Genomic DNA, 27,666 nt, shown 5'->3' on the forward strand with positions numbered 1-27,666 from the left:
ATGGATAATGAACTTAAGCAATTCATCCAGCAACAGAAGGCCAGAGTAGCAGAGGATACAAAATCCACCTTACCTGGAAATAAGGGTGTGTTTCCGTGTTTATTTTTTACTGTGGTCATAGAATGCTGAAAATGTTGAACTTGGGTCGTTCCATGTCATTTCAGCAAGCCATGACACCCATCATCTCAGATTGTTCTGAAATCTTTCTGTAGTTAGAAACAAATAAGATATGCATTATTTTGTTGAAAATAATTTGATCGCTGAGAAGTTAAATAATAGATTGCTTGTCTGTCTGCCGCTAACTTTAGCAGGCGTGTAAATGTGCATGCATGCCGCACATGGCTAGTCGAACACAGAACTCTTCATTGAGACAATGCTGAAACATCAATCCACAGGTGAGTCGGTGCCACATTTGAATTTGTGCCGAAGTCAAAATGAAAGAAAAGAAAGCTTGCGAATTCAGTAGGCTATGGTGTGAAATGGGCTTAGAAGTGTTGTCTTTATTAATGTTAATGCAGACTTTGGTGTGCTTATCAATGCTCAACCAAAAACACCTTTCTCCCCCACTTCTATCAATAAGTTCTATGAAATTATGACTGTGTGAAGTGTAAAATGCATTCTCTCATTACTAAATGTGTAATGTGATATATTTTAACATTACTATTTTTTTTACACAACGAATTTGATTAATAAAATATTTAATCAATCATCTTCTGCAAATGAAGGGAATGATGACATAATCTTTGCAGCAGGAAGGGAATCTGATTTAATTGGTCCTCAACTCGTAGCTCAGACATTTCATTCAGGTTAAGTGGAGTTAGCCAACCCCGGAGCAGGTAAGTTCTGAAGGATTTGTTGCCATAGAAATGTACCTTGCTAAAAGGTGTGCCCCTTTCTTTTTACCGGTTATACAGAGTTCAACTCAGTTGATCAAAGTAACCTCTCGAACTGCTCAAACTTGCTTTGGAGGATAGGTCTTTGTTCCATAGACTGCTTACAAGGTAAGAAAACCAATGTGTATTTTTTTAATTGGGTGAACTATCCCTTTATAATGATGGGGGATTCTTAAAAAAAATAATCTAATCACCTAATAGCAGGACAGCACCACCTATTGGTCAGATCAGGATTTAGGATGGGACATAAACCCAACAACTTCAATAACCAATTTCTTTGAATAGGCGAGACATTTTTTGGGGGGACCATTTTTTGGGATTTCTTTTTTGTTGTTGTGGATTTCTCATGTCTAACTCATCAGATGTTAGGTGCTATATTTAACAACGTTATATGAATCCTATAAATTGACAATTTGGGTGCAATCAATTAGCTTAATGTAGCAGATATTCATTTATATTTCAACAAATTAATGTTGTAGGAATGCTAAACTTATATTTTTCTGTTGACAGAAATGATTTCAGAACAATCTGAGATGGTGGTGTCAAACCTCTTTCTTGTGCTTTTTGAGGTGGAGTGATTCACTTGGACATGGGTGAAATGCATGCTACTTTGTGTTTGGTGACAGCTGAGCAAATTATTGCAATTTTCTGACCTGTGGCTGGATCAACAGACAAAAGATCACAAGACCTATGACCACACACTCAAGGAAAATATCCCTCCATTTAAGTCGTTCACGGCACAAGGGAAAGGTACAGTATACACTGAGTGTACAAAACATTAAGAACACCTTCCTAATATTGAGTTGCATTCCCCCACCCCCTCCTTTTGTGTTCAGACCAGCCTTGATTTGTCGGGCCATGGACTCCACAAGGTGTCAAGCATTCCACAGGGAAGCTGGCCCATGTAGACTCCAATGCTTCCCACAGTTGTGTCAAGTTGGCTGGATGTCCTTTGGGTAGTAGACCATTCTTGATAGACACAGGAAACTGTTGAGAATAAAAAAAAACAGGCAGGGTTGCAGTTATTGACACAAACTGGTGCACCTGGCACCTTTTACCATACCCCATTCAAAGCCACTTAAATATTTTTGTCTTGGCCATTCACCCTCTGAATGGCACACATACAAATCCATGTCTCAAATGTCTCAAGGCTTAAAAATCCTTCTTTGACCTGTCTCCTCACCTTCAGCCACACTGATTGAAGTGACAATAAAGGATCATAGTTTTCGCCTGGATTCACTCGGTCAGTCTGTCATGGAAAAAGCAGGTTTTCATAAAGTTATGAACCCAATTTGTAAGATACTTTGTGGTAGATCTAGATCCTGACCAATGGGAAGTCTTTTATTTCATGTATACCATTCTGTTTTTCAGAGGAGAGTTGTTGTCTAAGTTTACCTTTGGGTAGAGACTATGAGAGGAAGAAACAGAAGTTACATCAAGAGCTCCGTCTGGACTACAGACACTTCATGGCTCAGGTAATAATATTACCAATGCCAAAAGTTATGTAGTTGTTACTTACAAATGTGTAACCTGTCAACATACATACATGGGCCATAATATTTACTTGTGTGTGATAAACAAGAGCACGGGAATGGTACGAGTGCAAGGAGTCAGTGCAGTCTTCTACCAAATGTATATATTTTTAAACAATGATCTCTGCTTTGGGCTGATTTGGCCAATTTGGCCCTTAATTGTAGAAAAAAAATGTGAATGCTGCTGTACCAGGCCCACCCCTTCCCCTTGGTGAGAGGAGAACTGTTAAGGTAACCTAAGAAGTGCTATCTGTAGCCTATTTTTATATCAAGCTCTGTCAACTGAGGCAGAGCTCAGTTCATTCCAAATAGCCAAATCTATATATACACTTAGTATACAAAACAACAACCACTCTCTCAACGTGAGCAAGACAAAGGAGATGATTGTGGACTACAGGAAAAGGAAGGCCGAACACACCCCCATTCACATCGAGAGTTTTAAGTTCCTTGGCGTCCACATCACCAACAAACTATCACGATCCAAACACACCAAGACAGTCGTGAAGACGACACAACAACAGCTTTTCCCCCTCAGGAGACTGAAAAGCTTTGGCATGGGTCCCTAGATCCTCAAAAAGTTCTACAGCTGCACCATCGAGAGCATCCTGACTGGTTGCATTACCACCTGGGATGGCAACTGCTCAGCATCCGATCGTAAGGCGTACAGAGGGTAGTACATACGGCCCAATACATCATTGGCGCCAAGCTTCCTGCCATCCAGGACCTGTATACTCGGCAGTCAGAGGAAGGTCCAGTCACCCAAGTCATAGACTGTTCTTTCTGCTACAGCACGGCAAGCGGTAGAGGAGCGCCAAGTCTAGGTCCAAAAGGCTTTTACTTTTATTTTTAACTTTATTTAGTAAATATTTTCTTAACTGCATTGTTGGTTAAGGGCTTGTTACTATTTCACGGTAAGGTCGACACCTGCTGTATTCAGTGCATGTGACAAATAACATTTGATTTGATTTCCATGACAGACTGGCCAGGTGAATCCATATGTGAAAGCTGTGATCCCTTATTGATGTCTCTTGTTAAATCCATTTCAATCAGTGTAGATCAATCAAATCAAATTTTATTTGTCACATGCGCCAAATACAACAGGTGTCGACCTTACAGTGAAATGCTTACTTACAAGCCCTTAACCAACAATGCAGTTTTAAGAAAACACCTAAAAAGAAAAAAGTAAGAGATAAGAAAAACTAATAATTAAGGAGCAGAGCAGCAGTAAATAACAATAGCGGGGCTATATACAGGGGGTACCGGTTCAGAGTCAATGTGCGGGGGCACCGGTGTTGAAGTAATTGAGGTAATTGTGTGCATGCAGGTAGGGTTATTAAAGTGGCTATGCATATATAATACCAGAGTAGCAGTGTGTGTGTGTGTGTGTGTGTGTGGGGGGGGGGTTGCAAATAGTCTGCTTAGCCATTTGATTAGCAGTTCAGGAGTCTTATGACTTGAGAGTAGAAGCTGTTTAGAAGCCCCTGGGACCTAGACTTGGCGCTCCGGTAACTCTTGCCGTGCGGTAGCAGAGAGAACAGTCTATGACTAGGGTGGCTGGAGTCTTTGACCATTTTTTTAGGGCTTTCCTCTGACACCGCCTGGTATAGAGGTCCTGGGTGGCAGGAAGCTTGGCCCCGGTGATGTACTGGGCCTTACTCACTACCCTCTGTTGTGCCTTGCGGTTGGCGCTGAGCAGTTGCCATACCAGGCAGTGATGCAACACATCAGGATGCTCTCGATGGTGCAGCTATAAAACCTTTTGAGGATCTGAGGACCCATGCCAAATCTTTTCAGTCTTCTGAGGGGGAATAGGTTTTGTTGTGCCCTCTTCACAACTGTCTTGATGTGCTTGGACCATGTTAGTTGATTGGTGATGTGGACACCAAGGAACTTGAAGCTCTCAACCTGCTCCGCTACAGCCCCGGCGATTAGAATGGGGACGTGCTCGGCCCTCCTTTTCCTGTAATCCACAATCATCCCCTTTGCCGTTATCACGTTGAGGGAGAGGTTGTCGTCCTGGCACCACACTGCCAGGTCTCTGACCCCCTCCCTATAGGCTGTCTCATCGTTGTCGGTGATCAGGCCTACCACTGTTGTCACCGGCAAACCTAATGATAGTGTTGGAGTTGTGCTTGGCCGTGCAGTCATGAGTGAACAGGGAGTTCATGAAGGGGTGAAGATAGGTTAAAGAAGGATTTTTAAGCCTCGAGACCATTGAGACATGGATTGTGTATGTGTGCCATTCAGAGGGTGAATGGGCAAGCCCAAAAAAATTAAGTGCCTTTGAACATGGTACGGTAGTAGGTGCTCGGACAGGTGCACCGGTTTGTGTCAAGAACTGCAACGCTGCTGGGTTTTTCAAGCTCAACAGTTTCCCATGTGTTTCAAGAATGGTCCACTACCCAATGGACATCCAGCCAATTTGACACAACTGTGGGAAGCATTGGAGTCAACATAGGCTAGCATCCCTGTAGAACGCTTTCAACACCTTGTAGAGTCCATGGCGAGAGGGGAGCTGCGCAACTCAATATCATGTTTGGTATACTGAGTGTATATTACAAAAGAGCTGGTAAAACAGGTCTCAGTAAATTAAGAGAATTTGCTCAAATCTTCTTCTGTAAAAAAATGTAAAAAGGGTGCTTGGAACCAGAAGTTGATCTTAAACTTGTCCTTTCCCCCTCATACATACAGGAGCAGATTGCCTTTCTCAGAGCTCCTCCAGACCTCCCTGATGTTCACTGCAGCCCCAGACCCCCGGTGCACCCGAAGAGGGTCCCCTCTAGGAGAGAGACGGCCACGCTGATTGAAGGCAAGAGGGGGCTGCACAGGGGAGGACACTTCCTGGTGGAGGGCAGTGGGAAGGAGGACCTGAGGCCTGAGGATGAGCTGCTCCTTCCTAGAGAGAAGGCCAGGCTGGTGAGAGTGGACTATGACTCTGAGGAGGACCTCACAGAGGAAGATCTGGATCTTATGGAGAGGAGGAGGCTCAGACAGACTGGGTCTGAGAGAGGAGAAGAGAGGAGGCGGCTAAGAAGACACTACAAAACGGACTTCAGGTGTTCTTAAAACACTCCCTTTGTGATACAAATCATGATGTTGCACTTACCTGTAATAGATTCAGATGTTAGCTATGTAATGGGTTAATTGTCTCTACTGAAATGGTCTTCGCTAAATGCTTGACTCTAGGTCTATGTTTGAAAAAGTATTGTTAACCTTCCTCTTTTGCGCAGGGACATATCAAGGCTCAGGGACAGGAGAGTTGAGCTGCCTGACGACTACACAGAGACGCGTCATTATGCAGACAGGAAGGAGACTAACGGGTCTGTTGTTCCCGATGAGGATTACTTAGAGGCACGCTGGGGGACATCATCTCTGACCCCCAAAGCCAAGTATGTCAAACTATTCGTATTGAATAACATACATTTCTAAATGATTGTGGTAATGCCAATTTGGTACAAGTGAACATGATTATTGTCATGGCTCTCTTTTTGTTGTGGATTTTTAACGCAGTGCATTTTCTGTACGTGATGTACATTTCTGTGAACAACTGCAGAAATATTTAATCTAATCTGGATTAAAGTTTTAATTTTCCATTGTCGGGGACATTGGGAGGAAAAGTACAAATGAAATGGGGCTGATGTCATACGGTCATCTGTTGTGCCTGGATCATGGCTTGTTCAAGCTTCTTGTGCCAGCTATTCGTAGAGATTTAGAATCCTCTCATACAATAAAGTCATATGAAATCCCCAAACCAGCCTAGAATCAGACCAAAAAAACACACTTTCACTAAAACACAGACACTTATCGCTCACTATTTTTCTATCTGTAAAGTGTAAGTGTACTGGGAGTGCTTATTGACGTCCTATCTGCCAGGCTGCAGGTACCAGCAGGGATGAAACCCAATGGAAGATCCAGATCCTCTACCAAGAAGGATGAGCCCGAATTTGCTACCGGACTAATGATTGGTAAGACCAATTCTGTTCAGATTTTTCTTAACTAAGGTTAACTACATTAGATAATTTGTTGATATCTCTCAAAAAATGTGGTGATATGGCATGTCTGACAGGGGCTGCAGATGCAGATGCTGCCTTGCAGAGAAGGAAGGAGAGGTACAGGCAGGAGCTGCAGGAGCAGATAGCTGAACAGCGGAGGAATAAGAAAAGGTGGTTGTTCATGTTTGTCTGATCCTGCTGTATGTGAAGAAGAAAGCCTTACATTATCCATCTTAGTGAGATGAGCTACAGGGTCTACATAGACTCATTTTAGCAGCATTGTAGTCACGAGGTAGGTTTGTTTATAAGGCTGCGTTTACACAGGCAGCCAAATTCTGATCTTTTGCCACTAATTGTGGTCTTTTGACCAATTTGATCAGATCTTTTGCCTAATAATTGGACAAGATCTGAATTACTGCTGGTTACTAGTGGGGAGAACCTCATGAACAGTCTGTTCTTTGTCTTATTAGAGAGAAGGATTTGGAGCTCAGAGTTGCTGTGACAGGGTCGACTGACCCGGAGAAACAGGCAGATCGGATCAAACCGCTTGGGGCAGTGAATGGTGGCGACCATGCCGGAAAGAGAAATGACAGCTTGTACCCACTAGGCCAAGGTGTGGACGTACCAGGTGATGAGTTAAATGGGAGACCCATTGAGGAGAGCCGAGAGAGGCTTCCCCCTGAGCAGCCCCGCGTGGCCTTCCAGTCCCCCCTGCTGGAGTACAGCCACACCCTGGGCCTCAGCAGTAGAGGCATCTCCCCTTACAGCCAGTCCATTCACAGGAACATGGACACCCCCAGGTAGCGAAGAAGCAGTAATCCTCATCTGCATCCTAAATGGCACCCAGGGCTCTGGTCAAATGTGGTGCACTATATAGGAAATAGGGTGCCATTTGGGATACACCCCTCATCTATTTAATCTGATACATTCACTAGATTGTTTGACAAAATTGAACATTGCTGTATGATTTAGAATTTCTGTTTCAGGATTCCAGGTTTCCTTCCTCATCCACCATCCACATTGGCAGATGCACATAGAAGTCCCTATGACAAGGTCTACCTCTACCATGGAGCAAGGAATCCACTGGACCCTAAACCGGCCAACTGTAAGCACTACCAGTCTAAGTTAAATATTCAAGCTACATCAGTAGATTCAAATGGTTAAATACTAGTAAAAAAAATAGATTGATTGGAGTGAAAGCGTATGTTCTATGATCTAGCCTAATTTGTGTTTTGTCGTATTATATAATATGTATTGGGTTACGTTACGTGTGTTAGCTAGGAAATGAGCCCATGTCATGTTGCTATACACTTAGAAAGAGGTGTACATTGGTTTGACTGAAAGTATGTGCATTAGTATTTGGTGGTTCTATGTTAGATGGTCAGATCCCGCTGACAGGAGGGGGGCAGCCTGTGTCCTACCTGAGCCACCCTCCTCCAGGGCCTCACCCCAGCCAGACACAGCACAGCCCTCCCAGTCAGCACAGTGGGAGCAGCCATCCAGAGCCCCCTCCACAGTAAGTACCTTACTAGTCATCTTATCCTGTCTCTTCCCTTCAAAATCCACTCTTCAGTAAGTAAGCCTTGTCTGAGCCAAAGTGGCCCATAGGCTCCTGCCCTATCTCCTGTTTCTGTAGCATGAGGCAGCTTGATGTACAATTACCCCCTGGACAGGATGCTAGTCTCTTCAGGTGGTGAGTAGTATTCTCTATTCACCAATAGGGGGCGCCACCTCTAAATTTACCCTATTTGTGCCCTGTGTTGGACTTCTGAGAAGGTCATGCTCACTGGCCGTCTGGACAGACAGGACTGTTGTTCCCTCCCTGCTGGGTGACGACTGCAGCCTGCACTGGTCTGCTCTGGACAGCTCTGAGCTCTCCCTCCTCCCTTACATCTGCCATCTTTCTCCCAATAACTGTCCTCTCTCTCACTCTCCCTTCTCCTCTGACAATTGGAACATCTTTCTCAGTGAGAGATTGAATTGCATCAATGTGTGAAATGTGACAACCCACATCAATTGTGTACCTCCCGTTTGCCATACCTTTTTTGCATAATATTGATCATTTCAAATGGACTTATTTCATAGTTGTGAACACATGCGTAAATATTTAATCTTTCAGCAGACCTGCCAGTGACGCTGCCATCATGGGTTCAGGGATTGGAGGATTACCCGCCGAGCAGATCAAGCCATCTAAACCGCGTGTGTTAAGTTACAAGGAGGCACTGAGACAACAGGTACATTTTGAATGTGATTGTGGAAGGCAGCAGTGTCTTTCTCCTCAAAGCTTGCATGCATTTCGTCACAGTGTGTTATTTCGGCAGGGAGACACCAGGAAAGGGAGGAGTCAGCTTTTTTTGCCAGGTAACATGTAAGTCCTGCCATAATAATTCATGCACATGAGTAAATGAGGGATACAAAGCATGTTTAAAGCAGGTGCTTCTACATAGGTGTGGTTCTGGGGTAATTAAGCAATTAACATTCCATCATGAATAAAAATGTTGGTCAGGCCATTATTTTGGCTACCATGGCTATGACCCTGCCACAGGGCACTAGTGGTCACTGAATGGTTTGATGAGCATTAGAATGATATAAACCATATGCCATGGCCATCTGTCACCAGATCTCAACCCAATTGAACGCTTATAGGAGATTCTGGAGCGCTGCCTGAGACAGAGTTTTCCACCACCATCAACAAAACACCAACTTATGGATTATCTCATGGAAGAATGGAGTCGCATCCCTCCAATAGAGTTCCAGAAACTAGTAGAATCTATGCCAAGGTGCATTGAAGCTGTCCTGGGTCGTGGTGGCCCAACCCCCTATTAAGATGTTTATTTTGACAGTTACATGTAGATGTGTTGTAGAATCAGATTTGTTTTGTTATTCTGAACCCATTCCCTCAGACATTCTCACAGCAATTTACCAATAGCTATGCCTATCAATATACCATTGCACTCTTCTCTATTGTCCTCTTTACATGACCAGTGAAGACAAAAGCACATGTGGGTTGTACAGAATTGAATAACTTTATTTGTCCTGTGAGGGAATTTCATTTTTGGATAATTGGTATTCTAATGAAAGTGTTCCATCCAAACCTGACTGCAGATCCAGGATAGACAGGAGCAGCGGAGGCTGGACAGGGAGGAGAGGGATCGGTACGAGGCCAAGCTGGAGGCTGACATGAAGAACCACGACCCCTGGGGGAGAGGGGGAGGAGGAGCACCCCTCAGAGACAGCAGGGGCAACCTCATCAGTACGTTCCCTCTGCGACTTCTCTCCCTCCACACTATGGTCCACATTCTCTGTTTTCTCACCTTTCAGTAGACATGCGTTTGGAGACTGAGCGCAGAGGGAAGAATGTGTAATATTTAAAACCTTCGTAAAGATGATTACTAATCATAATCATGTGAATTGTCACCAGCCGATCTGCACCAGATGCACAAGCATAATGAGGAGGCCTACATCAACCCTGAGACATGGCAGAAGATGGCGACAGCCACCATGACAGTACTCCGAGAGGAGGACACCAGACCTCCCTCCACCCACAGAGTCTCCGGTAGATACAGGGGCTTTCACATTGATGTGATTCTCTATAAGGCATATGCAACAGGACAGAGAGGAAGGGTGTGTCCCAAATGTCATCCTATTCCGTACATAGTTCACTACTTCCGACCAGAGCCCTATTGGCCATTTAGGACACAACCCAAAGTGGTAGTGGCACCCTGACAACCTGTCCAGCTCGCTGTGTCAGGCTCAGCTAGCATGTTATTTTGTCTGGTGGGTTTCTGTCAACAGGTTTTGTTCAGGCTCCTTTGTTTGCCAGAGGCAGTGTTTTTGGTAACCGGCCCACACCACAGCAAGTCCACGAACAGGACAAGCACAAGGCTTACCTCAAACAACAGGTACTCGATGTCCCGCCTCGGCACAGTGTGGCTAAAATAGTCTTTTCACATCATCAGCTGAAATTCACTAAGTCACGTAAAAAAGCTTTATTGCGGAGCTTAAATAACAATGTTGTACTGATGCGCATTGATGGTCTGGTTTACCTTAGTCAGCTACGGTATGCGATTGGATAAACGTACACACAGTGATTACCCTGGTTGTCTGTCCTGCTGCCTAGATTGAAGAGAAGCGGAAGAAGGAGGCAGAGGAGCGAGAGAGCCAGAGGCTGGAGGAGGAGAAGGAGGAGAAGAGGCTGTTTGAGCAGAGGGAGCGCATCCAGAGAGAGTATGAAGAAGAACAGGACAGGAAGAAGCGCAAGGAGATGGAGGTCAGTATTAACTGGACCAGGGCTAGGGTTCACTAAGGGAGCTGTAGCGTTAGGTTACACTGCAATACTCTAGCTACTAGTATGAGTAACATGTCAATCAGCTGAATGCTATCATATGACATGAGTCATTCAGTTCAGGAAATCTTTATTGTAACACACACACACACATTTCAGAGGACTGAGCAAGGTTTTTCTCCCTCCAGCAAAAAGCCAAGAATGAGCAGCTGATCCGTCTGGCTGAGGAGCGAAAGAAAGAGGTGGAGAGGAAGAAGAAAGAGGCAGAGGAGAAGGAGAACTCTGCCCTGAAGAAGCAGTATGAGAAGGAGAGACAAGCACGTCTAGAGGAGGTGAGCTGACTGGAAAACGCTCCGTTTGACCCTCTGAACATCGAGGGGCGGTTTACTGTACACATTAAGCCTATTCCTCGACTAGAAATCATGCTCAATGGATTATCTCCATTTAAAGCTCTACACTTAATCTGGGAAACTGAGTTGAGTGATGACATTGTGGTTTCCTGTCTAATAGGTACCAAGGGAGCCGTCTCCCCCCATCCCCACCCTCCGGAAGAGGTATCAGGCTCCCCAGTACACCCCCAGACCTCCGTCCATGGACAGCCGCCGCTCTACTGCCGTCTCCCTGTCTGTGAGTGACTTCCAGAGCCCACAGCATGTCCTCTTCCACACTACCATTGAGGGAAATAGTTTGACTGTGAGGAGAGATTAGTGGAGAATGACTGGGTCGGTCTTCCTTCCTCTCTTCCCCCTGTAGGAGCATTCTCTATCAGGGCTCCAGTCCCCTCCAGTTCCAGCCCGCTGGAACCAGCTGAGAGCTGCCGGTAACACTGACTCCCACAATAATACAACACATAGTAGTTCAACTGTTTTCTCTCAGCTTCTGAGATACTGATGTGTGTCTGTGCGTGCCAGAAGACCAGCGGGGTGTGATCAGTGAACTGTCGGTGCTGCGCAGACAGCTGCGTAGCGAGCAGAAACGCCTGGAGGTCCAGCTACTGCAGTCAGAGTGGGAGGAGCTGGGCTCACCTATGAGTGATAGGTAAGGCTGGTGAGGTGATGAACTCCACTGTTGGTCTCATGGCTTCAGCAAGCCAAGGGTCCAGGCTGTGTGTTAGTTGTAGTGTCCTATCTATAGGCTATGTCTCCAGGCTGACCGATACTGTGTCCAGGCTCAGGGACAGGCCCCAGGTGGATGTGTTTGACATGGCCAGACTGCGGCTGCAGGCCCCTGTCAGGAGACCCTCCTCCAGGAACACAGAGCCCTACCTGCATAGGATCCATGACTCGCTACAGCTCCGATACAGAGGTGAAGGAGTACAGCGATTGTTTGAATACTGGTCCGGTCCCAAATGGCACCCAATTCCCTATGTAGGGTCTCATCAGAAGTGCACTAGGGAATAGGGTATGATTGGCACATAACTCAGGGCACTGATTGTTATACATGAAATCAGCACAGTGTTCATCAAACAAATGCAGCAACTGGGGTTGTGTAGATTCCCTGTCACACTCCTTTTTTAGTGCACTACTCTTTACCAGGGTGATCAATGATGTCATTCAGTATTGAATGGAGAAGTCATTGTTTGTGCTGCAGATGTTGATTCCAGAGAGGAGGAAGGTCATGGTTACTGTGAGCCCCTTAGGGACCGAGCTGGACAGAGGGTGGACATCCAGAGACGGGCTGGTTACAGGGTGCAGCAGCGCAGGATCAACAGCCTGAGAGAACCTGTTGACGGTCAGCAGCATTATCACCAAACACACACTGTCTACAGACTCAATATCAACGTCTACTCACTGTCTAGACTCAATATCGACTTCTACTCACTGTCCGCAGACACAATATCGACCTCTACTCACTGTCTAGACTCAATATCAACCTCTACTCACTGTCCGCAGACACAATATCAACCTCTACTCACTGTCCGCAGACACAATATCAACCTCTACTCACTGTCTAGACTCAATATCAACCTCTACTCACTGTCCGCAGACACAATATCAACCTCTACTCACTGTCCGCAGACACAATATCAACCTCTACTCACTGTCCTCACACAATATCAACCTCTACTCACTGTCCTCACACAATATCAACCTCTACTCACTGTCCTCACACAATATCAACCTCTACTCACTGTCCACACTCAATATCAACCTCTACTCACTGTCCGCACTCAATATCAACCTCTACTCACTGTCCGCACTCAATATCAACCTCTACTCACTGTCCGCACTCAATATCGACCTCTACTCACTGTCCGCACTCAATATCGACCTCTACTCACTGTCCGCACTCAATATCGGCCTCTACTCACTGTCCGCACTCAATATCGGCCTCTACTCACTGTCCGCACTCAATATCGGCCTCTACTCACTGTCCGCACTCAATATCGGCCTCTACTCACTGTCCGCACTCAATATCGGCCTCTACTCACTGTCCGCACTCAATATCGGCCTCTACTCACTGTCCGCACTCAATATCGGCCTCTACTCACTGTCCGCACTCAATATCGGCCTCTACTCACTGTCCGCACTCAATATCGGCCTCTACTCACTGTCCGCACTCAATATCGGCCTCTACTCACTGTCCGCACTCAATATCGGCCTCTACTCACTGTCCGCACTCAATATCGGCCTCTACTCACTGTCCGCACTCAATATCGGCCTCTACTCACTGTCCGCACTCAATATCGGCCTCTACTCACTGTCCGCACTCAATATCGGCCTCTACTCACTGTCCGCACTCAATATCGGCCTCTACTCACTGTCCGCACTCAATATCGGCCTCTACTCACTGTCCGCACTCAATATCGGCCTCTACTCACTGTCCGCACTCAATATCGGCCTCTACTCACTGTCCGCACTCAATATCGGCCTCTACTCACTGTCCGCACTCAATATCGGCCTCTACTCACTGTCCGCACTCAATATCGGCCTCTACTCACTGTCCGCACTCAATATCGGCCTCTACTCACTGTCCGCACTCAATATCGGCCTCTACTCACTGTCCGCACTCAATATCGGCCTCTACTCACTGTCCGCACTCAATATCGGCCTCTACTCACTGTCCGCACTCAATATCGGCCTCTACTCACTGTCCGCACTCAATATCGGCCTCTACTCACTGTCCGCACTCAATATCGGCCTCTACTCACTGTCCGCACTCAATATCGGCCTCTACTCACTGTCCGCACTCAATATCGGCCTCTACTCACTGTCCGCACTCAATATCGGCCTCTACTCACTGTCCGCACTCAATATCGGCCTCTACTCACTGTCCGCACTCAATATCGGCCTCTACTCACTGTCCGCACTCAATATCGGCCTCTACTCACTGTCCGCACTCAATATCGGCCTCTACTCACTGTCCGCACTCAATATCGGCCTCTACTCACTGTCCGCACTCAATATCGGCCTCTACTCACTGTCCGCACTCAATATCGGCCTCTACTCACTGTCCGCACTCAATATCGGCCACTGTCCGCACTCAATATCGGCCTCTACTCACTGTCCGCACTCAATATCGGCCTCTACTCACTGTCTAGACTCAATATCAACCTCTACTCACTGTCCGCAGGCACGGCCGCTACTCACTGTCCGCAGGCACGGCCGCTACTCACTGTCCGCAGGCACGGCCGCTACTCACTGTCCGCAGGCACGGCCGCTACTCACTGTCTAGACTCAATATCAACCTCTACTCACTGTCCGCAGGCACGGCCTCTACTCACTGTCTAGACTCAATATCAACCTCTACTCACTGTCCGCAGGCACGGCCGCTACTCACTGTCTAGACTCAATATCAACCTCTACTCACTGTCCGCAGGCACGGCCGCTACTCACTGTCTAGACTCAATATCAACCTCTACTCACTGTCCGCAGGCACGGCCGCTACTCACTGTCCGCAGGCACAGCCGCTACTCACTGTCTAGACTCAATATCAACCTCTACTCACTGTCCGCAGGCACGGCCGCTACTCACTGTCCGCAGGCACGGCCGCTACTCACTGTCCGCAGGCACAGCCGCTACTCACTGTCCGCAGGCACAGCCGCTACTCACTGTCCGCAGGCACAGCCGCTACTCACTGTCCGCAGGCACAGCCGCTACTCACTGTCACTGTCCGCAGGCACAGCCGCTACTCACTGTCCGCAGGCACAGCCGCTACTCACTGTCCGCAGGCACACTCACTGTCCGCAGGCACAGCCGCTACTCACTGTCCGCAGGCACAGCCGCTACTCACTGTCCGCAGGCACAGCCGCTACTCACTGTCCGCAGGCACAGCCGCTACTCACTGTCCGCAGGCACAGCCGCTACTCACTGTCCCAGGCACAGCCGCTACTCACTGTCCGCAGGCACAGCCGCTACTCACTGTCCGCAGGCACAGCCGCTACTCACTGTCCGCAGGCACAGCCGCGACTCACTGTCCGCAGGCACAGCCGCTACTCACTGTCCGCAGGCACAGCCGCTACTCACTGTCTAGACGCAATATCAACCTCTACTCACTGTCCGCAGGCACAGCCGCTACTCACTGTCCGCTGGCACAGCCGCTACTCACTGTCCGCAGGCACAGCCGCTACTCACTGTCCGCAGGCACAGCCGCTACTCACTGTCCGCAGGCACAGCCGCTACTCACTGTCCGCAGGCACAGCCGCTACTCACTGTCTAGACTCAATATCAACCTCTACTCACTGTCCGCAGGCACAGCCGCTACTCACTGTCCGCAGGCACAGCCGCTACTCACTGTCCGCAGGCACAGCCGCTACTCACTGTCCGCTGGCACAGCCGCTACTCACTGTCCGCAGGCACAGCCGCTACTCACTGTCCGCAGGCACAGCCGCTACTCACTGTCCGCAGGCACAGCCTCTACTCACTGTCCGCAGGCACAGCCGCTACTCACTGTCCGCAGGCACAGCCGCTACTCACTGTCCGCAGGCACAGCCGCTACTCACTGTCCGCAGGCACAGCCGCTACTCAGTGTCCGCAGGCACAGCCGCTACTCAGTGTCCGCAGGCACAGCCGCTACTCAGTGTCCGCAGGCACAGCCTCTACTCAGTGTCCGCAGGCACAGCCTCTACTCAGTGTCCGCAGGCACAGCCTCTACTCAGTGTCCGCAGGCACAGCCTCTACTCAGTGTCCGCAGGCACAGCCTCTACTCACTGTCCGCAGGCACAGCCGCTACTCACTGTCCGCAGGCACAGCCGCTACTCACTGTCCGCAGGCACAGCCTCTACTCACTGTCCGCAGGCACAGCCGCTACTCACTGTCCGCAGGCACAGCCGCTACTCACTGTCTAGACTCAATATCAACCTCTACTCACTGTCCGCAGGCACAGCCGCTACTCACTGTCCGCAGGCACAGCCGCTACTCACTGTCCGCAGGCACAGCCGCTACTCACTGTCCGCAGGCACAGCCGCTACTCACTGTCCGCAGGCACAGCCGCTACTCACTGTCCGCAGGCACAGCCGCTACTCACTGTCCGCAGGCACAGCCGCTACTCACTGTCCGCAGGCACAGCCGCTACTCACTGTCTAGACTCAATATCAACCTCTACTCACTGTCCGCAGGCACAGCCGCTACTCACTGTCCGCAGGCACAGCCTCTACTCACTGTCCGCAGGCACAGCCTCTACTCACTGTCCGCAGGCACAGCCGCTACTCACTGTCCGCAGGCACAGCCTCTACTCACTGTCTAGACTCAATATCAACCTCTACTCACTGTCCGCAGGCACAGCCGCTACTCACTGTCCGCAGGCACAGCCGCTACTCACTGTCCGCAGGCACAGCCGCTACTCACTGTCCGCAGGCACAGCCGCTACTCACTGTCCGCAGGCACAGCCTCTACTCACTGTCCGCAGGCACAGCCTCTACTCACTGTCCGCAGGCACAGCCTCTACTCACTGTCCGCAGGCACAGCCGCTACTCACTGTCCGCAGGCACAGCCGCTACTCACTGTCCGCAGGCACAGCCGCTACTCACTGTCCGCAGGCACAGCCGCTACTCACTGTCCGCAGGCACAGCCGCTACTCACTGTCCGCAGGCACAGCCGCTACTCACTGTCCGCAGGCACAGCCGCTACTCACTGTCCGCAGGCACAGCCGCTACTCACTGTCTAGACTCAATATCAACCTCTACTCACTGTCCGCAGGCACAGCCGCTACTCAGTGTCCGCAGGCACAGCCGCTACTCAGTGTCCGCAGGCACAGCCGCTACTCAGTGTCCGCAGGCACAGCCGCTACTCAGTGTCCGCAGGCACAGCCGCTACTCAGTGTCCGCAGGCACAGCCGCTACTCAGTGTCCGCAGGCACAGCCGCTACTCAGTGTCCGCAGGCACAGCCTCTACTCAGTGTCCGCAGGCACAGCCTCTACTCAGTGTCCGCAGGCACAGCCTCTACTCAGTGTCCGCAGGCACAGCCTCTACTCAGTGTCCGCAGGCACAGCCTCTACTCAGTGTCCGCAGGCACAGCCGCTACTCACTGTCCGCAGGCACAGCCGCTACTCACTGTCCGCAGGCACAGCCGCTACTCACTGTCCGCAGGCACAGCCGCTACTCACTGTCCGCAGGCACAGCCGCTACTCACTGTCCGCAGGCACAGCCGCTACTCACTGTCCGCAGGCACAGCCTCTACTCACTGTCCGCAGGCACAGCCTCTACTCACTGTCCGCAGGCACAGCCTCTACTCACTGTCCGCAGGCACAGCCGCTACTCACTGTCCGCAGGCACAGCCGCTACTCACTGTCCGCAGGCACAGCCGCTACTCACTGTCCGCAGGCACAGCCGCTACTCACTGTCCGCAGGCACAGCCGCTACTCACTGTCCGCAGGCACAGCCGCTACTCACTGTCCGCAGGCACAGCCGCTACTCACTGTCCGCAGGCACAGCCGCTACTCACTGTCCGCAGGCACAGCCGCTACTCACTGTCCGCAGGCACAGCCGCTACTCACTGTCCGCAGGCACAGCCGCTACTCACTGTCCGCAGGCACAGCCGCTACTCACTGTCCGCAGGCACAGCCGCTACTCACTGTCCGCAGGCACAGCCGCTACTCACTGTCCGCAGGCACAGCCGCTACTCACTGTCCGCAGGCACAGCCGCTACTCACTGTCCGCAGGCACAGCCGCTACTCACTGTCCGCAGGCACAGCCGCTACTCACTGTCCGCAGGCACAGCCGCTACTCACTGTCCGCAGGCACAGCCGCTACTCACTGTCCGCAGGCACAGCCGCTACTCACTGTCCGCAGGCACAGCCGCTACTCACTGTCTAGACTCAATATCAACCTCTACTCACTGTCCGCAGGCACAGCCGCTACTCAGTGTCCGCAGGCACAGCCGCTACTCAGTGTCCGCAGGCACAGCCTCTACTCAGTGTCCGCAGGCACAGCCTCTACTCAGTGTCCGCAGGCACAGCCTCTACTCAGTGTCCGCAGGCACAGCCTCTACTCAGTGTCCGCAGGCACAGCCTCTACTCAGTGTCCGCAGGCACAGCCGCTACTCACTGTCCGCAGGCACAGCCGCTACTCACTGTCCGCAGGCACAGCCTCTACTCACTGTCCGCAGGCACAGCCGCTACTCACTGTCCGCAGGCACAGCCGCTACTCACTGTCCGCAGGCACAGCCGCTACTCACTGTCCGCAGGCACAGCCGCTACTCACTGTCCGCAGGCACAGCCGCTACTCACTGTCCGCAGGCACAGCCTCTACTCACTGTCCGCAGGCACAGCCTCTACTCACTGTCCGCAGGCACAGCCTCTACTCACTGTCCGCAGGCACAGCCGCTACTCACTGTCCGCAGGCACAGCCGCTACTCACTGTCCGCAGGCACAGCCGCTACTCACTGTCTAGACTCAATATCAACCTCTACTCACTGTCCGCAGGCACAGCCGCTACTCAGTGTCCGCAGGCACAGCCGCTACTCAGTGTCCGCAGGCACAGCCGCTACTCAGTGTCCGCAGGCACAGCCGCTACTCAGTGTCCGCAGGCACAGCCGCTACTCAGTGTCCGCAGGCACAGCCGCTACTCAGTGTCCGCAGGCACAGCCGCTACTCAGTGTCCGCAGGCACAGCCTCTACTCAGTGTCCGCAGGCACAGCCTCTACTCAGTGTCCGCAGGCACATCCTCTACTCAGTGTCCGCAGGCACAGCCTCTACTCAGTGTCCGCAGGCACAGCCTCTACTCAGTGTCCGCAGGCACAGCCTCTACTCAGTGTCCGCAGGCACAGCCTCTACTCAGTGTCCGCAGGCACAGCCTCTACTCAGTGTCCGCAGGCACAGCCGCTACTCACTGTCCGCAGGCACAGCCGCTACTCACTGTCCGCAGGCACAGCCTCTACTCACTGTCCGCAGGCACAGCCGCTACTCACTGTCCGCAGGCACAGCCGCTACTCACTGTCCGCAGGCACAGCCGCTACTCACTGTCCGCAGGCACAGCCGCTACTCACTGTCCGCAGGCACAGCCTCTACTCACTGTCCGCAGGCACAGCCTCTACTCAGTGTCCGCAGGCACAGCCGCTACTCACTGTCCGCAGGCACAGCCGCTACTCAGTGTCCGCAGGCACAGCCGCTACTCACTGTCCGCAGGCACAGCCGCTACTCACTGTCCGCAGGCACAGCCGCTACTCACTGTCCGCAGGCACAGCCGCTACTCACTGTCCGCAGGCACAGCCGCTACTCACTGTCCGCAGGCACAGCCGCTACTCACTGTCCGCAGGCACAGCCGCTACTCACTGTCCGCAGGCACAGCCGCTACTCACTGTCCGCAGGCACAGCCGCTACTCACTGTCCGCAGGCACAGCCGCTACTCACTGTCCGCAGGCACAGCCGCTACTCACTGTCCGCAGGCACAGCCGCTACTCACTGTCCGCAGGCACAGCCGCTACTCACTGTCCGCAGGCACAGCCGCTACTCACTGTCCGCAGGCACAGCCGCTACTCACTGTCCGCAGGCACAGCCGCTACTCACTGTCTAGACTCAATATCAACCTCTACTCACTGTCCGCAGGCACAGCCTCTACTCACTGTCCGCAGGCACAGCCGCTACTCACTGTCTAGACTCAATATCAACCTCTACTCACTGTCCGCAGGCACAGCCGCTACTCACTGTCCGCAGGCACAGCCGCTACTCACTGTCCGCAGGCACAGCCGCTACTCAGTGTCCGCAGGCACAGCCGCTACTCAGTGTCCGCAGGCACAGCCGCTACTCAGTGTCCGCAGGCACAGCCGCTACTCAGTGTCCGCAGGCACAGCCGCTACTCAGTGTCCGCAGGCACAGCCGCTACTCAGTGTCCGCAGGCACAGCCGCTACTCAGTGTCCGCAGGCACAGCCGCTACTCAGTGTCCGCAGGCACAGCCGCTACTCAGTGTCCGCAGGCACAGCCTCTACTCAGTGTCCGCAGGCACAGCCGCTACTCACTGTCCGCAGGCACAGCCGCTACTCAGTGTCCGCAGGCACAGCCGCTACTCACTGTCCGCAGGCACAGCCGCTACTCACTGTCCGCAGGCACAGCCGCTACTCACTGTCCGCAGGCACAGCCGCTACTCACTGTCCGCAGGCACAGCCGCTACTCACTGTCCGCAGGCACAGCCTCTACTCACTGTCCGCAGGCACAGCCTCTACTCACTGTCCGCAGGCACAGCCTCTACTCACTGTCCGCAGGCACAGCCGCTACTCACTGTCCGCAGGCACAGCCGCTACTCACTGTCCGCAGGCACAGCCGCTACTCACTGTCCGCAGGCACAGCCGCTACTCACTGTCCGCAGGCACAGCCGCTACTCACTGTCCGCAGGCACAGCCGCTACTCACTGTCCGCAGGCACAGCCGCTACTCACTGTCCGCAGGCACAGCCGCTACTCACTGTCCGCAGGCACAGCCGCTACTCACTGTCCGCAGGCACAGCCGCTACTCACTGTCCGCAGGCACAGCCTCTACTCACTGTCCGCAGGCACAGCCGCTACTCACTGTCCGCAGGCACAGCCTCTACTCACTGTCTAGACTCAATATCAACCTCTACTCACTGTCCGCAGGCACAGCCTCTACTCACTGTCCGCAGGCACAGCCGCTACTCACTGTCCGCAGGCACAGCCGCTACTCACTGTCCGCAAGCACAGCCGCTACTCACTGTCCGCAGGCACAGCCTCTACTCACTGTCCGCAGGCACAGCCGCTACTCACTGTCCGCAGGCACAGCCGCTACTCACTGTCCGCAGGCACAGCCTCTACTCACTGTCCGCAGGCACAGCCTCTACTCACTGTCCGCAGGCACAGCCGCTACTCACTGTCCGCAGGCACAGCCGCTACTCACTGTCCGCAGGCACAGCCGCTACTCACTGTCCGCAGGCACAGCCGCTACTCACTGTCCGCAGGCACAGCCTCTACTCACTGTCCGCAGGCACAGCCGCTACTCACTGTCCGCAGGCACAGCCGCTACTCACTGTCCGCAGGCACAGCCGCTACTCACTGTCCGCAGGCACAGCCGCTACTCACTGTCCGCAGGCACAGCCGCTACTCACTGTGGGGGATCCTATGAGAGGTTCCCTGTTGGAGTCTGACAGTGTCTTCATTGGTAGGCCCCTTGTGGTTCTCTACTGTCCCTGGGTAGTAAGGGAAGGTGTGCGTGCGTTGGGAATAACACATGGGGTGCATCCCAAATGGCACTCTATTTCCCAAATAGTGCACTGCTTTTGACCGGTGGCCTATGGGCTCTGAGCGCCCTATAGGCAGCGTATGGGCTCTGGTCAAAAGTAGTGCACTATATAAGGAATACGGTGCCATTTGGGACACACCCCAGTTTTTGTAAGGGAAAGAGTGACTTGAGTACCAGTCAAAAGTTGTGACACCTGTTCATTCAAGGGTTTTACTATTCTCGACATTGTAGAATAATGGCGAAGACATCAAAACTATGAAATAACACATGGAATCATGGAGTATCCAAAAAAATCTAAATATATTTTAGGTTCCTCTGAGTAGCCACCATTTGCCTTGATGACAGCTGCAAACTCTTGGCATTCTCTAAACCAGCTTCATGAGGAATGTCTTGAAGGAGTTCCCACAGATGCTGAGCACTTGGTGGCTGCTTTTCCTTCACTCTGTGGTCCAACTCATCCCAAACCCTCTCAATTGGGTTGAGGTCGTGTCATCTGATACAGCACTCCATCACTCTCCTTGGTTAAATAGCCCTTGCACAGCCTGGAGGTGTGTTTTGGGTCATTGTCCTGTTGAAGAAAAACAAATGATAGTCCCAGTAAGCGCAAACCAGATGGGATGGTGTATCGCTACAGAATGCTGTGGTAGCCATGCTGGTTAAGTGTGCCTTGAATTCTAAATAAATCAGTGTCACCCACCATGCTTCACGGTGGGAACCACACATGCGGAGATCTGTTCACCTACTCTGCGTCTCACAAAGACACTGGTTGGAACCAAAATTCTCCAATTTGGACTCATCAGAACAATGTAAGGATTTCCACCGGTCTAATGTCAATTGCTCGTGTTTCTTGGCCCAAGCAAGTCTCTTCTTTTTGTTGTAGTTTAGTAGTAGTTTCTTTGCAGCAATTCGACCCCGAAGGCCTGATTCACGCAGTCTCCTCTGAAGAGTTGATATGTGTCTGTTACTTGAACTTTGAAGCATTTATTTGGGCTGCAATTTCTGAGGCTGGTAACTCTAATGAACTTATCCTCTGCAGCAGAGGTAACTCTGGGTCTTCCTTTCCTGTGGCGGTCCTCATGAGAGCCAGTTTCATCATAGCTCTTGATGGTTTGTGACTGCACATTTTTCCAAATTTACTGACCTTCATGTCTTAAAGTAATGATGGACTGTCGTTTCTCTTTGCTTATTTGAGCTGTTGTTGCCATAACACAACTGATTTTAGAAGGGAAGAAATTCCACAAGTTAACTTTGAACAAGGCATACCTGTTAATTGAAATGCATTCCAGGTCGTTGAAGCCATGAAGCTGATTTAGAGAATGCCAGAGTGTGCAAATCTGTCATTTTTATTTAACCAGGCAAGTTAGTTAAGAACAAATTCTTATTTACAATGACGGCCTACCAAAAGGCAAAAGGCCTCCTGCGGGGATGGGGGCTGGGATTTAAAAAAATATATAAATACAATATAGGACAAAACACACATCACAACAAGAGACAACACCACAACATGGTAGCAGCACAAAACATGGTACAAACATTGGGCACTTGACAAAGGTCAAAAGGTAGGGACAACAATACAGCCACAACTGTCAGTAAGAGTTTCCATGGTTAGGGTTAGTCTTTGAATGAAGAGATTGCGGCAACTGTCCAGTTTGAGTGTTTGTTGCAGCTCGCTCCAGTCGCTAGTTGCAGCAAACTTAAAAGAGGAGCGACCCAGGGATGTGTGTGCTTTGGGGACCTTTTAACAGAATGTGACTGGCAGAACGGGTGTTGTTTGTGGAGGATGAGGGCTGGTATACAGAGATGAGAGTGCATGAGAGTGTTAGAGGGCAGTGATGTGTCCTATAAGGAGCATTGGTGGCAAATCAGATGGCCGAATGGTAAAGAACATCTAGCCGCTCGAGAGTACCTTACCTTCCGATCTATAAATTATGTCTCCGTAATCTAGCATGGGTAGGATGATTATCTGAATCAGGGTTAGTTTGGCTGCTGGGGTAAAAGAGGAGCGATTTATGATAGAGGAAACCAAGTCTAGATTTAACTTTAGCCTTCAGCTTTGATATGTGCTGAGAGGACAGTGAACAGTCTAGCCATACTCCCAAGTACTTATGAGGTAACTACCTCAAGCTCTAAACCCTCAGCGGTAGTAATCACACCTGTGGGAAGAGGGACATTCTTCTTACCAAACCACATGACTTTGTTTTGGAGGTGTTCAGAACTAGGTTAAGGGTAGAGAGCTTGTTGGACACATAAAGCTTTGTTGTAGAGCATTTAACACAAAATCTGGGGAGGGGCCAGCTGAGCATAAGACTGTATCATCTGCATATAAATGGATGATTGCCTATGATTGAGCCTTTGGGTACTCCCTTGGTGACAGGCAGTGGCTGAGACGGAAGATTTCTGACTTTATACACAGCACACTTTGCGAGATGTAGTTAGCAAACCAGGCCAAAGACCCCTCAGACACCAATACTCCTTAGCCGGCCCACATGAATGGAATGGTCTGTATCAAAAGCTTTGGCTAAGTCAATAAAAATAGAAGCACAATATTGCTTAGAATCAAGGGCAATGGTGACATCATTGAGGACCTTTTTAGGTTGCAGTGACACATCCATAATCTGAGCGGAAGTTTTCCCAACACTTTTGATAAACAGGGCAAAATAAAAATAGGCCTATAACAGTTAGGATCAGCTTGATCTCCCCTTTAAATAAAGGACGAACTGTGGCTGCCTTCCAAGCAATGGGAACCTCCCCAGAAAGGGTCTAACCAGATGGGTTTTTTGGGGGGTCAAGTTTAAGGAGCTCCTTAAACCTCAGACTCAGTGACTGCCTGCAGGGAGAAACTTTGTATCGGGGCAGGGGAAAAGAGGAAGAAGCATCAGGGATAGTCACATTAGAAGGGGTGGGAGATGAGGAAATGTTGGATGGGCAAGGAGGCATGGCTGAGTCAAATAGGAATCCTGACCTAATGAGTAATTAAAGAGCTCAGCCATGTGCTTCTTGTCGGTAACAACCACAACATTAAGGGACATGGGCAGCTGTGAGGAGGAGGTTAAAGATCTGGAGAATAAACCCGTTTCCAGAACTTCTTTGGGCTAGACCCACAAAGAGAGAACTGCTCCTTAAAGTAACTAACTTTGGCCTTCCGGATAGCCTGAGTACACTTTCTTTGCCTGAACGATATCCAGTCAGCTTGAGTGTGTCGAGCCTTTTGCTAAATGCAATTCTTGAGGTGGAGTAACTCTGCAAGATCACGGTTGAACCAGGGGCTGAACCTGTTTTTAATTCTCATTTTCTTTATGGGCGCGTGTTAACAATACCAGTGGAAATTTAAAAAAGAAGGTCCAAGCGTCTGACAGAGGGGATCAAGCTGATTCTATACCATTTTACAGAGGCCAGTTCATGAAGGAAGGCTTGCTCATTAAAGTTTTTTAGCAAGCGTCTATGACAAATCAGGACAGGTCATTTCACTGAGCAGCCATTACAACAGTGACCATTACAGAAAACACCAGACTGATCGCTATCAGGATTATTTGTGAGGATAACATCAAGAAGAGTAGCCTTTTCTGTGTGTTTGGAGTCATACTTTGTGGGATTGGTGATAATATGAGGAAGCTTTAGGACTTGGTCAGGTGGTTTAAGCATGTTCCAGTGTAGGTCACCGAGCAGGACAAATTCAGACTTAGTATAAGGGGCCAGGAGAGAGATTTGGGCAGGTAGGGTACAGGCCGGTGCTGATGGAGGACGATAGCACCCAGCAACAATCAACAAAGAGCTATTTGAAAGTTTAATGCTTAAAACCAGCAAATCAAATTGTTTGCAGACAGACTTGGTGGAGACAACGGAGCACTGAAGGTGATCCTTGGTAAAGAAAGGATAACATCAATATTCAAAACACTCTTTCTTAACCACGTCTCTAATGACCAACACATCTAGATTGGAGCTGTGAACCCACACTTTTAATTGATCCGTCTTAGGTAATAAGCTTCTAGTGTTAACGTGCAGAAAACCCAGGCTTTTACAAGAGCAGAAATCAGAATTGGGGCTAGCAACAGTAGATGGGCCAGGGTGTACATGCACATTTCCAGATATCAACAGTAATACAATCAAGGCACGGCATAGTACAGGGAGAGCTCTGCAGTGATGATTTATGACATCTGAATGTGCAAAGTGTGGCTACATATTGCATCAATGGGTAGTTACTTTAAAGAATCTGAAATAAACAAATACAAATATTTTATAACACTTTACTACAGGTAAAGAGGTCTTCTACATTGTAGAATAATATTGAAAATAGTAAAAATGTAAGAAAAACCCTGGAATGAGTAGGTGTGTCCAAACTTTTGACTGGTACTGTATATTTAATAAGTGATTTGTCTCCAGATCCCATGAGGGAAACCTTTCCAGTGCCCCCCACACCTGAGCAGAAGCCCCAGCTCTCAGCCAGGGAGAGGAGGCGGCTGGCCAAGAGGGCAGACCTGCACAATGTAAGTCCTCTGACAGAGTCTGAACTGAACTATTTGAGACTGGGGCCATATTCTCCGAGTGTCTCAGTAGGGGGTGGAGCTGATCTCAGATCAGGCCCCTCCCCCATCCATGCACACCTTTCATGATCGAAAAGGCTAATCTGATCCTAATTCCGCACTGAGACGCTTGACACAAACAGCCCCTGATCCCTACATTGTGAATATGGCCTCACTTTTTAAACGAAGAGGCCAGTGGCAGCTCTCCATTGAAAATGCTATATTCCTCTACCGTCATCATATCTTGTGCTCTGGCTTGTTTAGGAGCGGGTGTGCTTCAGAGAGCCTGTGGACCAGCCAGAGAACTTCTCCCACCAGTCAGAGACCAGTCTCAACACTGAGCAGCATGGCAGAGGGCATAACCACCATAGGACCAAGAGGCTGCCGGCTATGAGCCGCGGAACAGGTGGGTGAAGATCTTGGCCCTGGAAGATGGCAATGATTACATAGAGATAAAACCATAGAGGCTGTCATAGTGTGCCAGAATTGAACAATCTATATCTACCTGGAAGATCTCTATGAATGAGTATTAAGAAGAAGATGATGGATGGGTTGTAGGCATCTCTTCACGGTTGTTCTCTTGTCCAGCAGACCTGTCTAGCGATGAAGATGCGTCTCTGCAGGTTTCCCCTTGTGCCCCAGAACCCCGGGGCTCAGTGGATATGGTTGCCATGGAGCCCTGGATCAGACCAGGCACCTCAGAGACTCTGAAGCGCTTAATGACCGGTCAGACCCCCCCCCCGAAGGGAGAGGCTGACCAGCAGAGAGTCTGCCGTCCAGGACTGGGAAAGCCCCTCTACCCATCATAGCTAACCTTACACACACACACCCTCAGGTTGTACTATTGATATTACAGTTTTTCTGCGCAAAAAATAATAACACAAACATTAGTGCAGACAAACTCAGTTGTATTGCAACTGTTGTCAAACGCTTTGTACATCAGCTGTACAACCGAGTGTTTAGGGGGCCTACGTTTCTACACTGCCATCACTTGATGCATCTACGTCAGTGGTCATGAAGACACAGTATCTCCTCAACACAGAAGGCTCATCTGCTTTCGCTTCTAGATTGATGTTGACTAACTTAGCCCTGTGCTTTTGTATCATGGTATACCTCTGAAAATGCCTCTTGTTAATTTGCAATGCAGAATTAAGCTTCTTGTGAAAAACGCATAGATTGTACCTTCATGAAAAATATGCAGATATTCTGAGAATGGTAGGCAACTCCATTCCTATAAGGACTGTGTGCAGGCATTTTCTCCAGTCAAACACTATTGAAGTTGATTAGTTAAACCTGCCTGTTGCCATCCTCTGAAAGGTGTATTAGAAAGTGATCTAGGGTTGCCTTAGCCTGATGTCCTGAACTGTTCCAAAGACTCATATTTATTCATTGTATAATAATGGCACTACCTTTTAATGTACATTGTGTTAATGGCATGTTTTAAAATATGTGAAAATGTGACCTCATTTTCAACCTAATTAAATTATTTTAGATAAGGTTTTGTTCATTCTGTTCACCTGATAGCTGTTTACATTTGCATTCTGGAAAATAGGGTCTCTTATAACAGCATAGTGATGTACCTGAAAATCGTCTGTCAACAACGTTGCACTGATATGCAATAGAAGTAGAGTTAAACCTTAGATCAACTCTGACTAATGAGAATGTACAGCTCGTTCTCCAATGTAACTGACACTCAAGACACTTTAACCCAAACATTATCCTCAAATGTGCATCTTGATTTCACAGGTGGCTAATGAAACACCTGTAAACCATGTGTTTGATACTATTCCACTCCAGTCATTTTTTTTAACCTTTAACTA

At 49.8% G+C, this 27,666-nt stretch overlaps 1 protein-coding gene across 1 annotated transcript; it reads left to right on the forward strand.

Moving 5' to 3' along the window:
* cspp1b (centrosome and spindle pole associated protein 1b) lies at window positions 1–27,342 on the forward strand. Its single transcript, XM_064926668.1, has 24 exons — window positions 1–45; window positions 1,520–1,643; window positions 2,265–2,368; window positions 5,117–5,481; window positions 5,656–5,814; window positions 6,299–6,390; window positions 6,492–6,588; window positions 6,888–7,217; window positions 7,404–7,522; window positions 7,795–7,933; window positions 8,537–8,651; window positions 9,523–9,670; window positions 9,839–9,973; window positions 10,213–10,319; window positions 10,538–10,687; window positions 10,891–11,034; window positions 11,213–11,329; window positions 11,456–11,522; window positions 11,614–11,740; window positions 11,871–12,007; window positions 12,293–12,433; window positions 25,707–25,810; window positions 26,111–26,252; window positions 26,435–27,342. The coding sequence occupies exons 1-24, from the start codon at window positions 1–3 to the stop codon at window positions 26,653–26,655; spliced, it is 3,429 nt and encodes a 1,142-aa protein (XP_064782740.1). The 3' UTR covers window positions 26,656–27,342.
* The last annotated feature ends 324 nt before the right edge of the window (window positions 27,343–27,666 follow it).

Source organism: Oncorhynchus masou, chromosome 3, assembly GCF_036934945.1.
Source record: "Oncorhynchus masou masou isolate Uvic2021 chromosome 3, UVic_Omas_1.1, whole genome shotgun sequence".
NCBI classification, from domain to species: domain Eukaryota; kingdom Metazoa; phylum Chordata; class Actinopteri; order Salmoniformes; family Salmonidae; genus Oncorhynchus; species Oncorhynchus masou.

Coding starts and splice junctions, on each gene's coding strand:
- cspp1b (XM_064926668.1), top strand. CDS start 1: ATGGATAATGAACTTAAGCAATTCATCCAGCAACAGAAGGCCAGA. Junction 46..1,519: donor TCCAGCAACAGAAGGCCAGA/GTAGCAGAGGAT, acceptor GTTTGGTGACAG/CTGAGCAAATTATTGCAATT. Junction 25,811..26,110: donor AGAGGGCAGACCTGCACAAT/GTAAGTCCTCTG, acceptor TGGCTTGTTTAG/GAGCGGGTGTGCTTCAGAGA.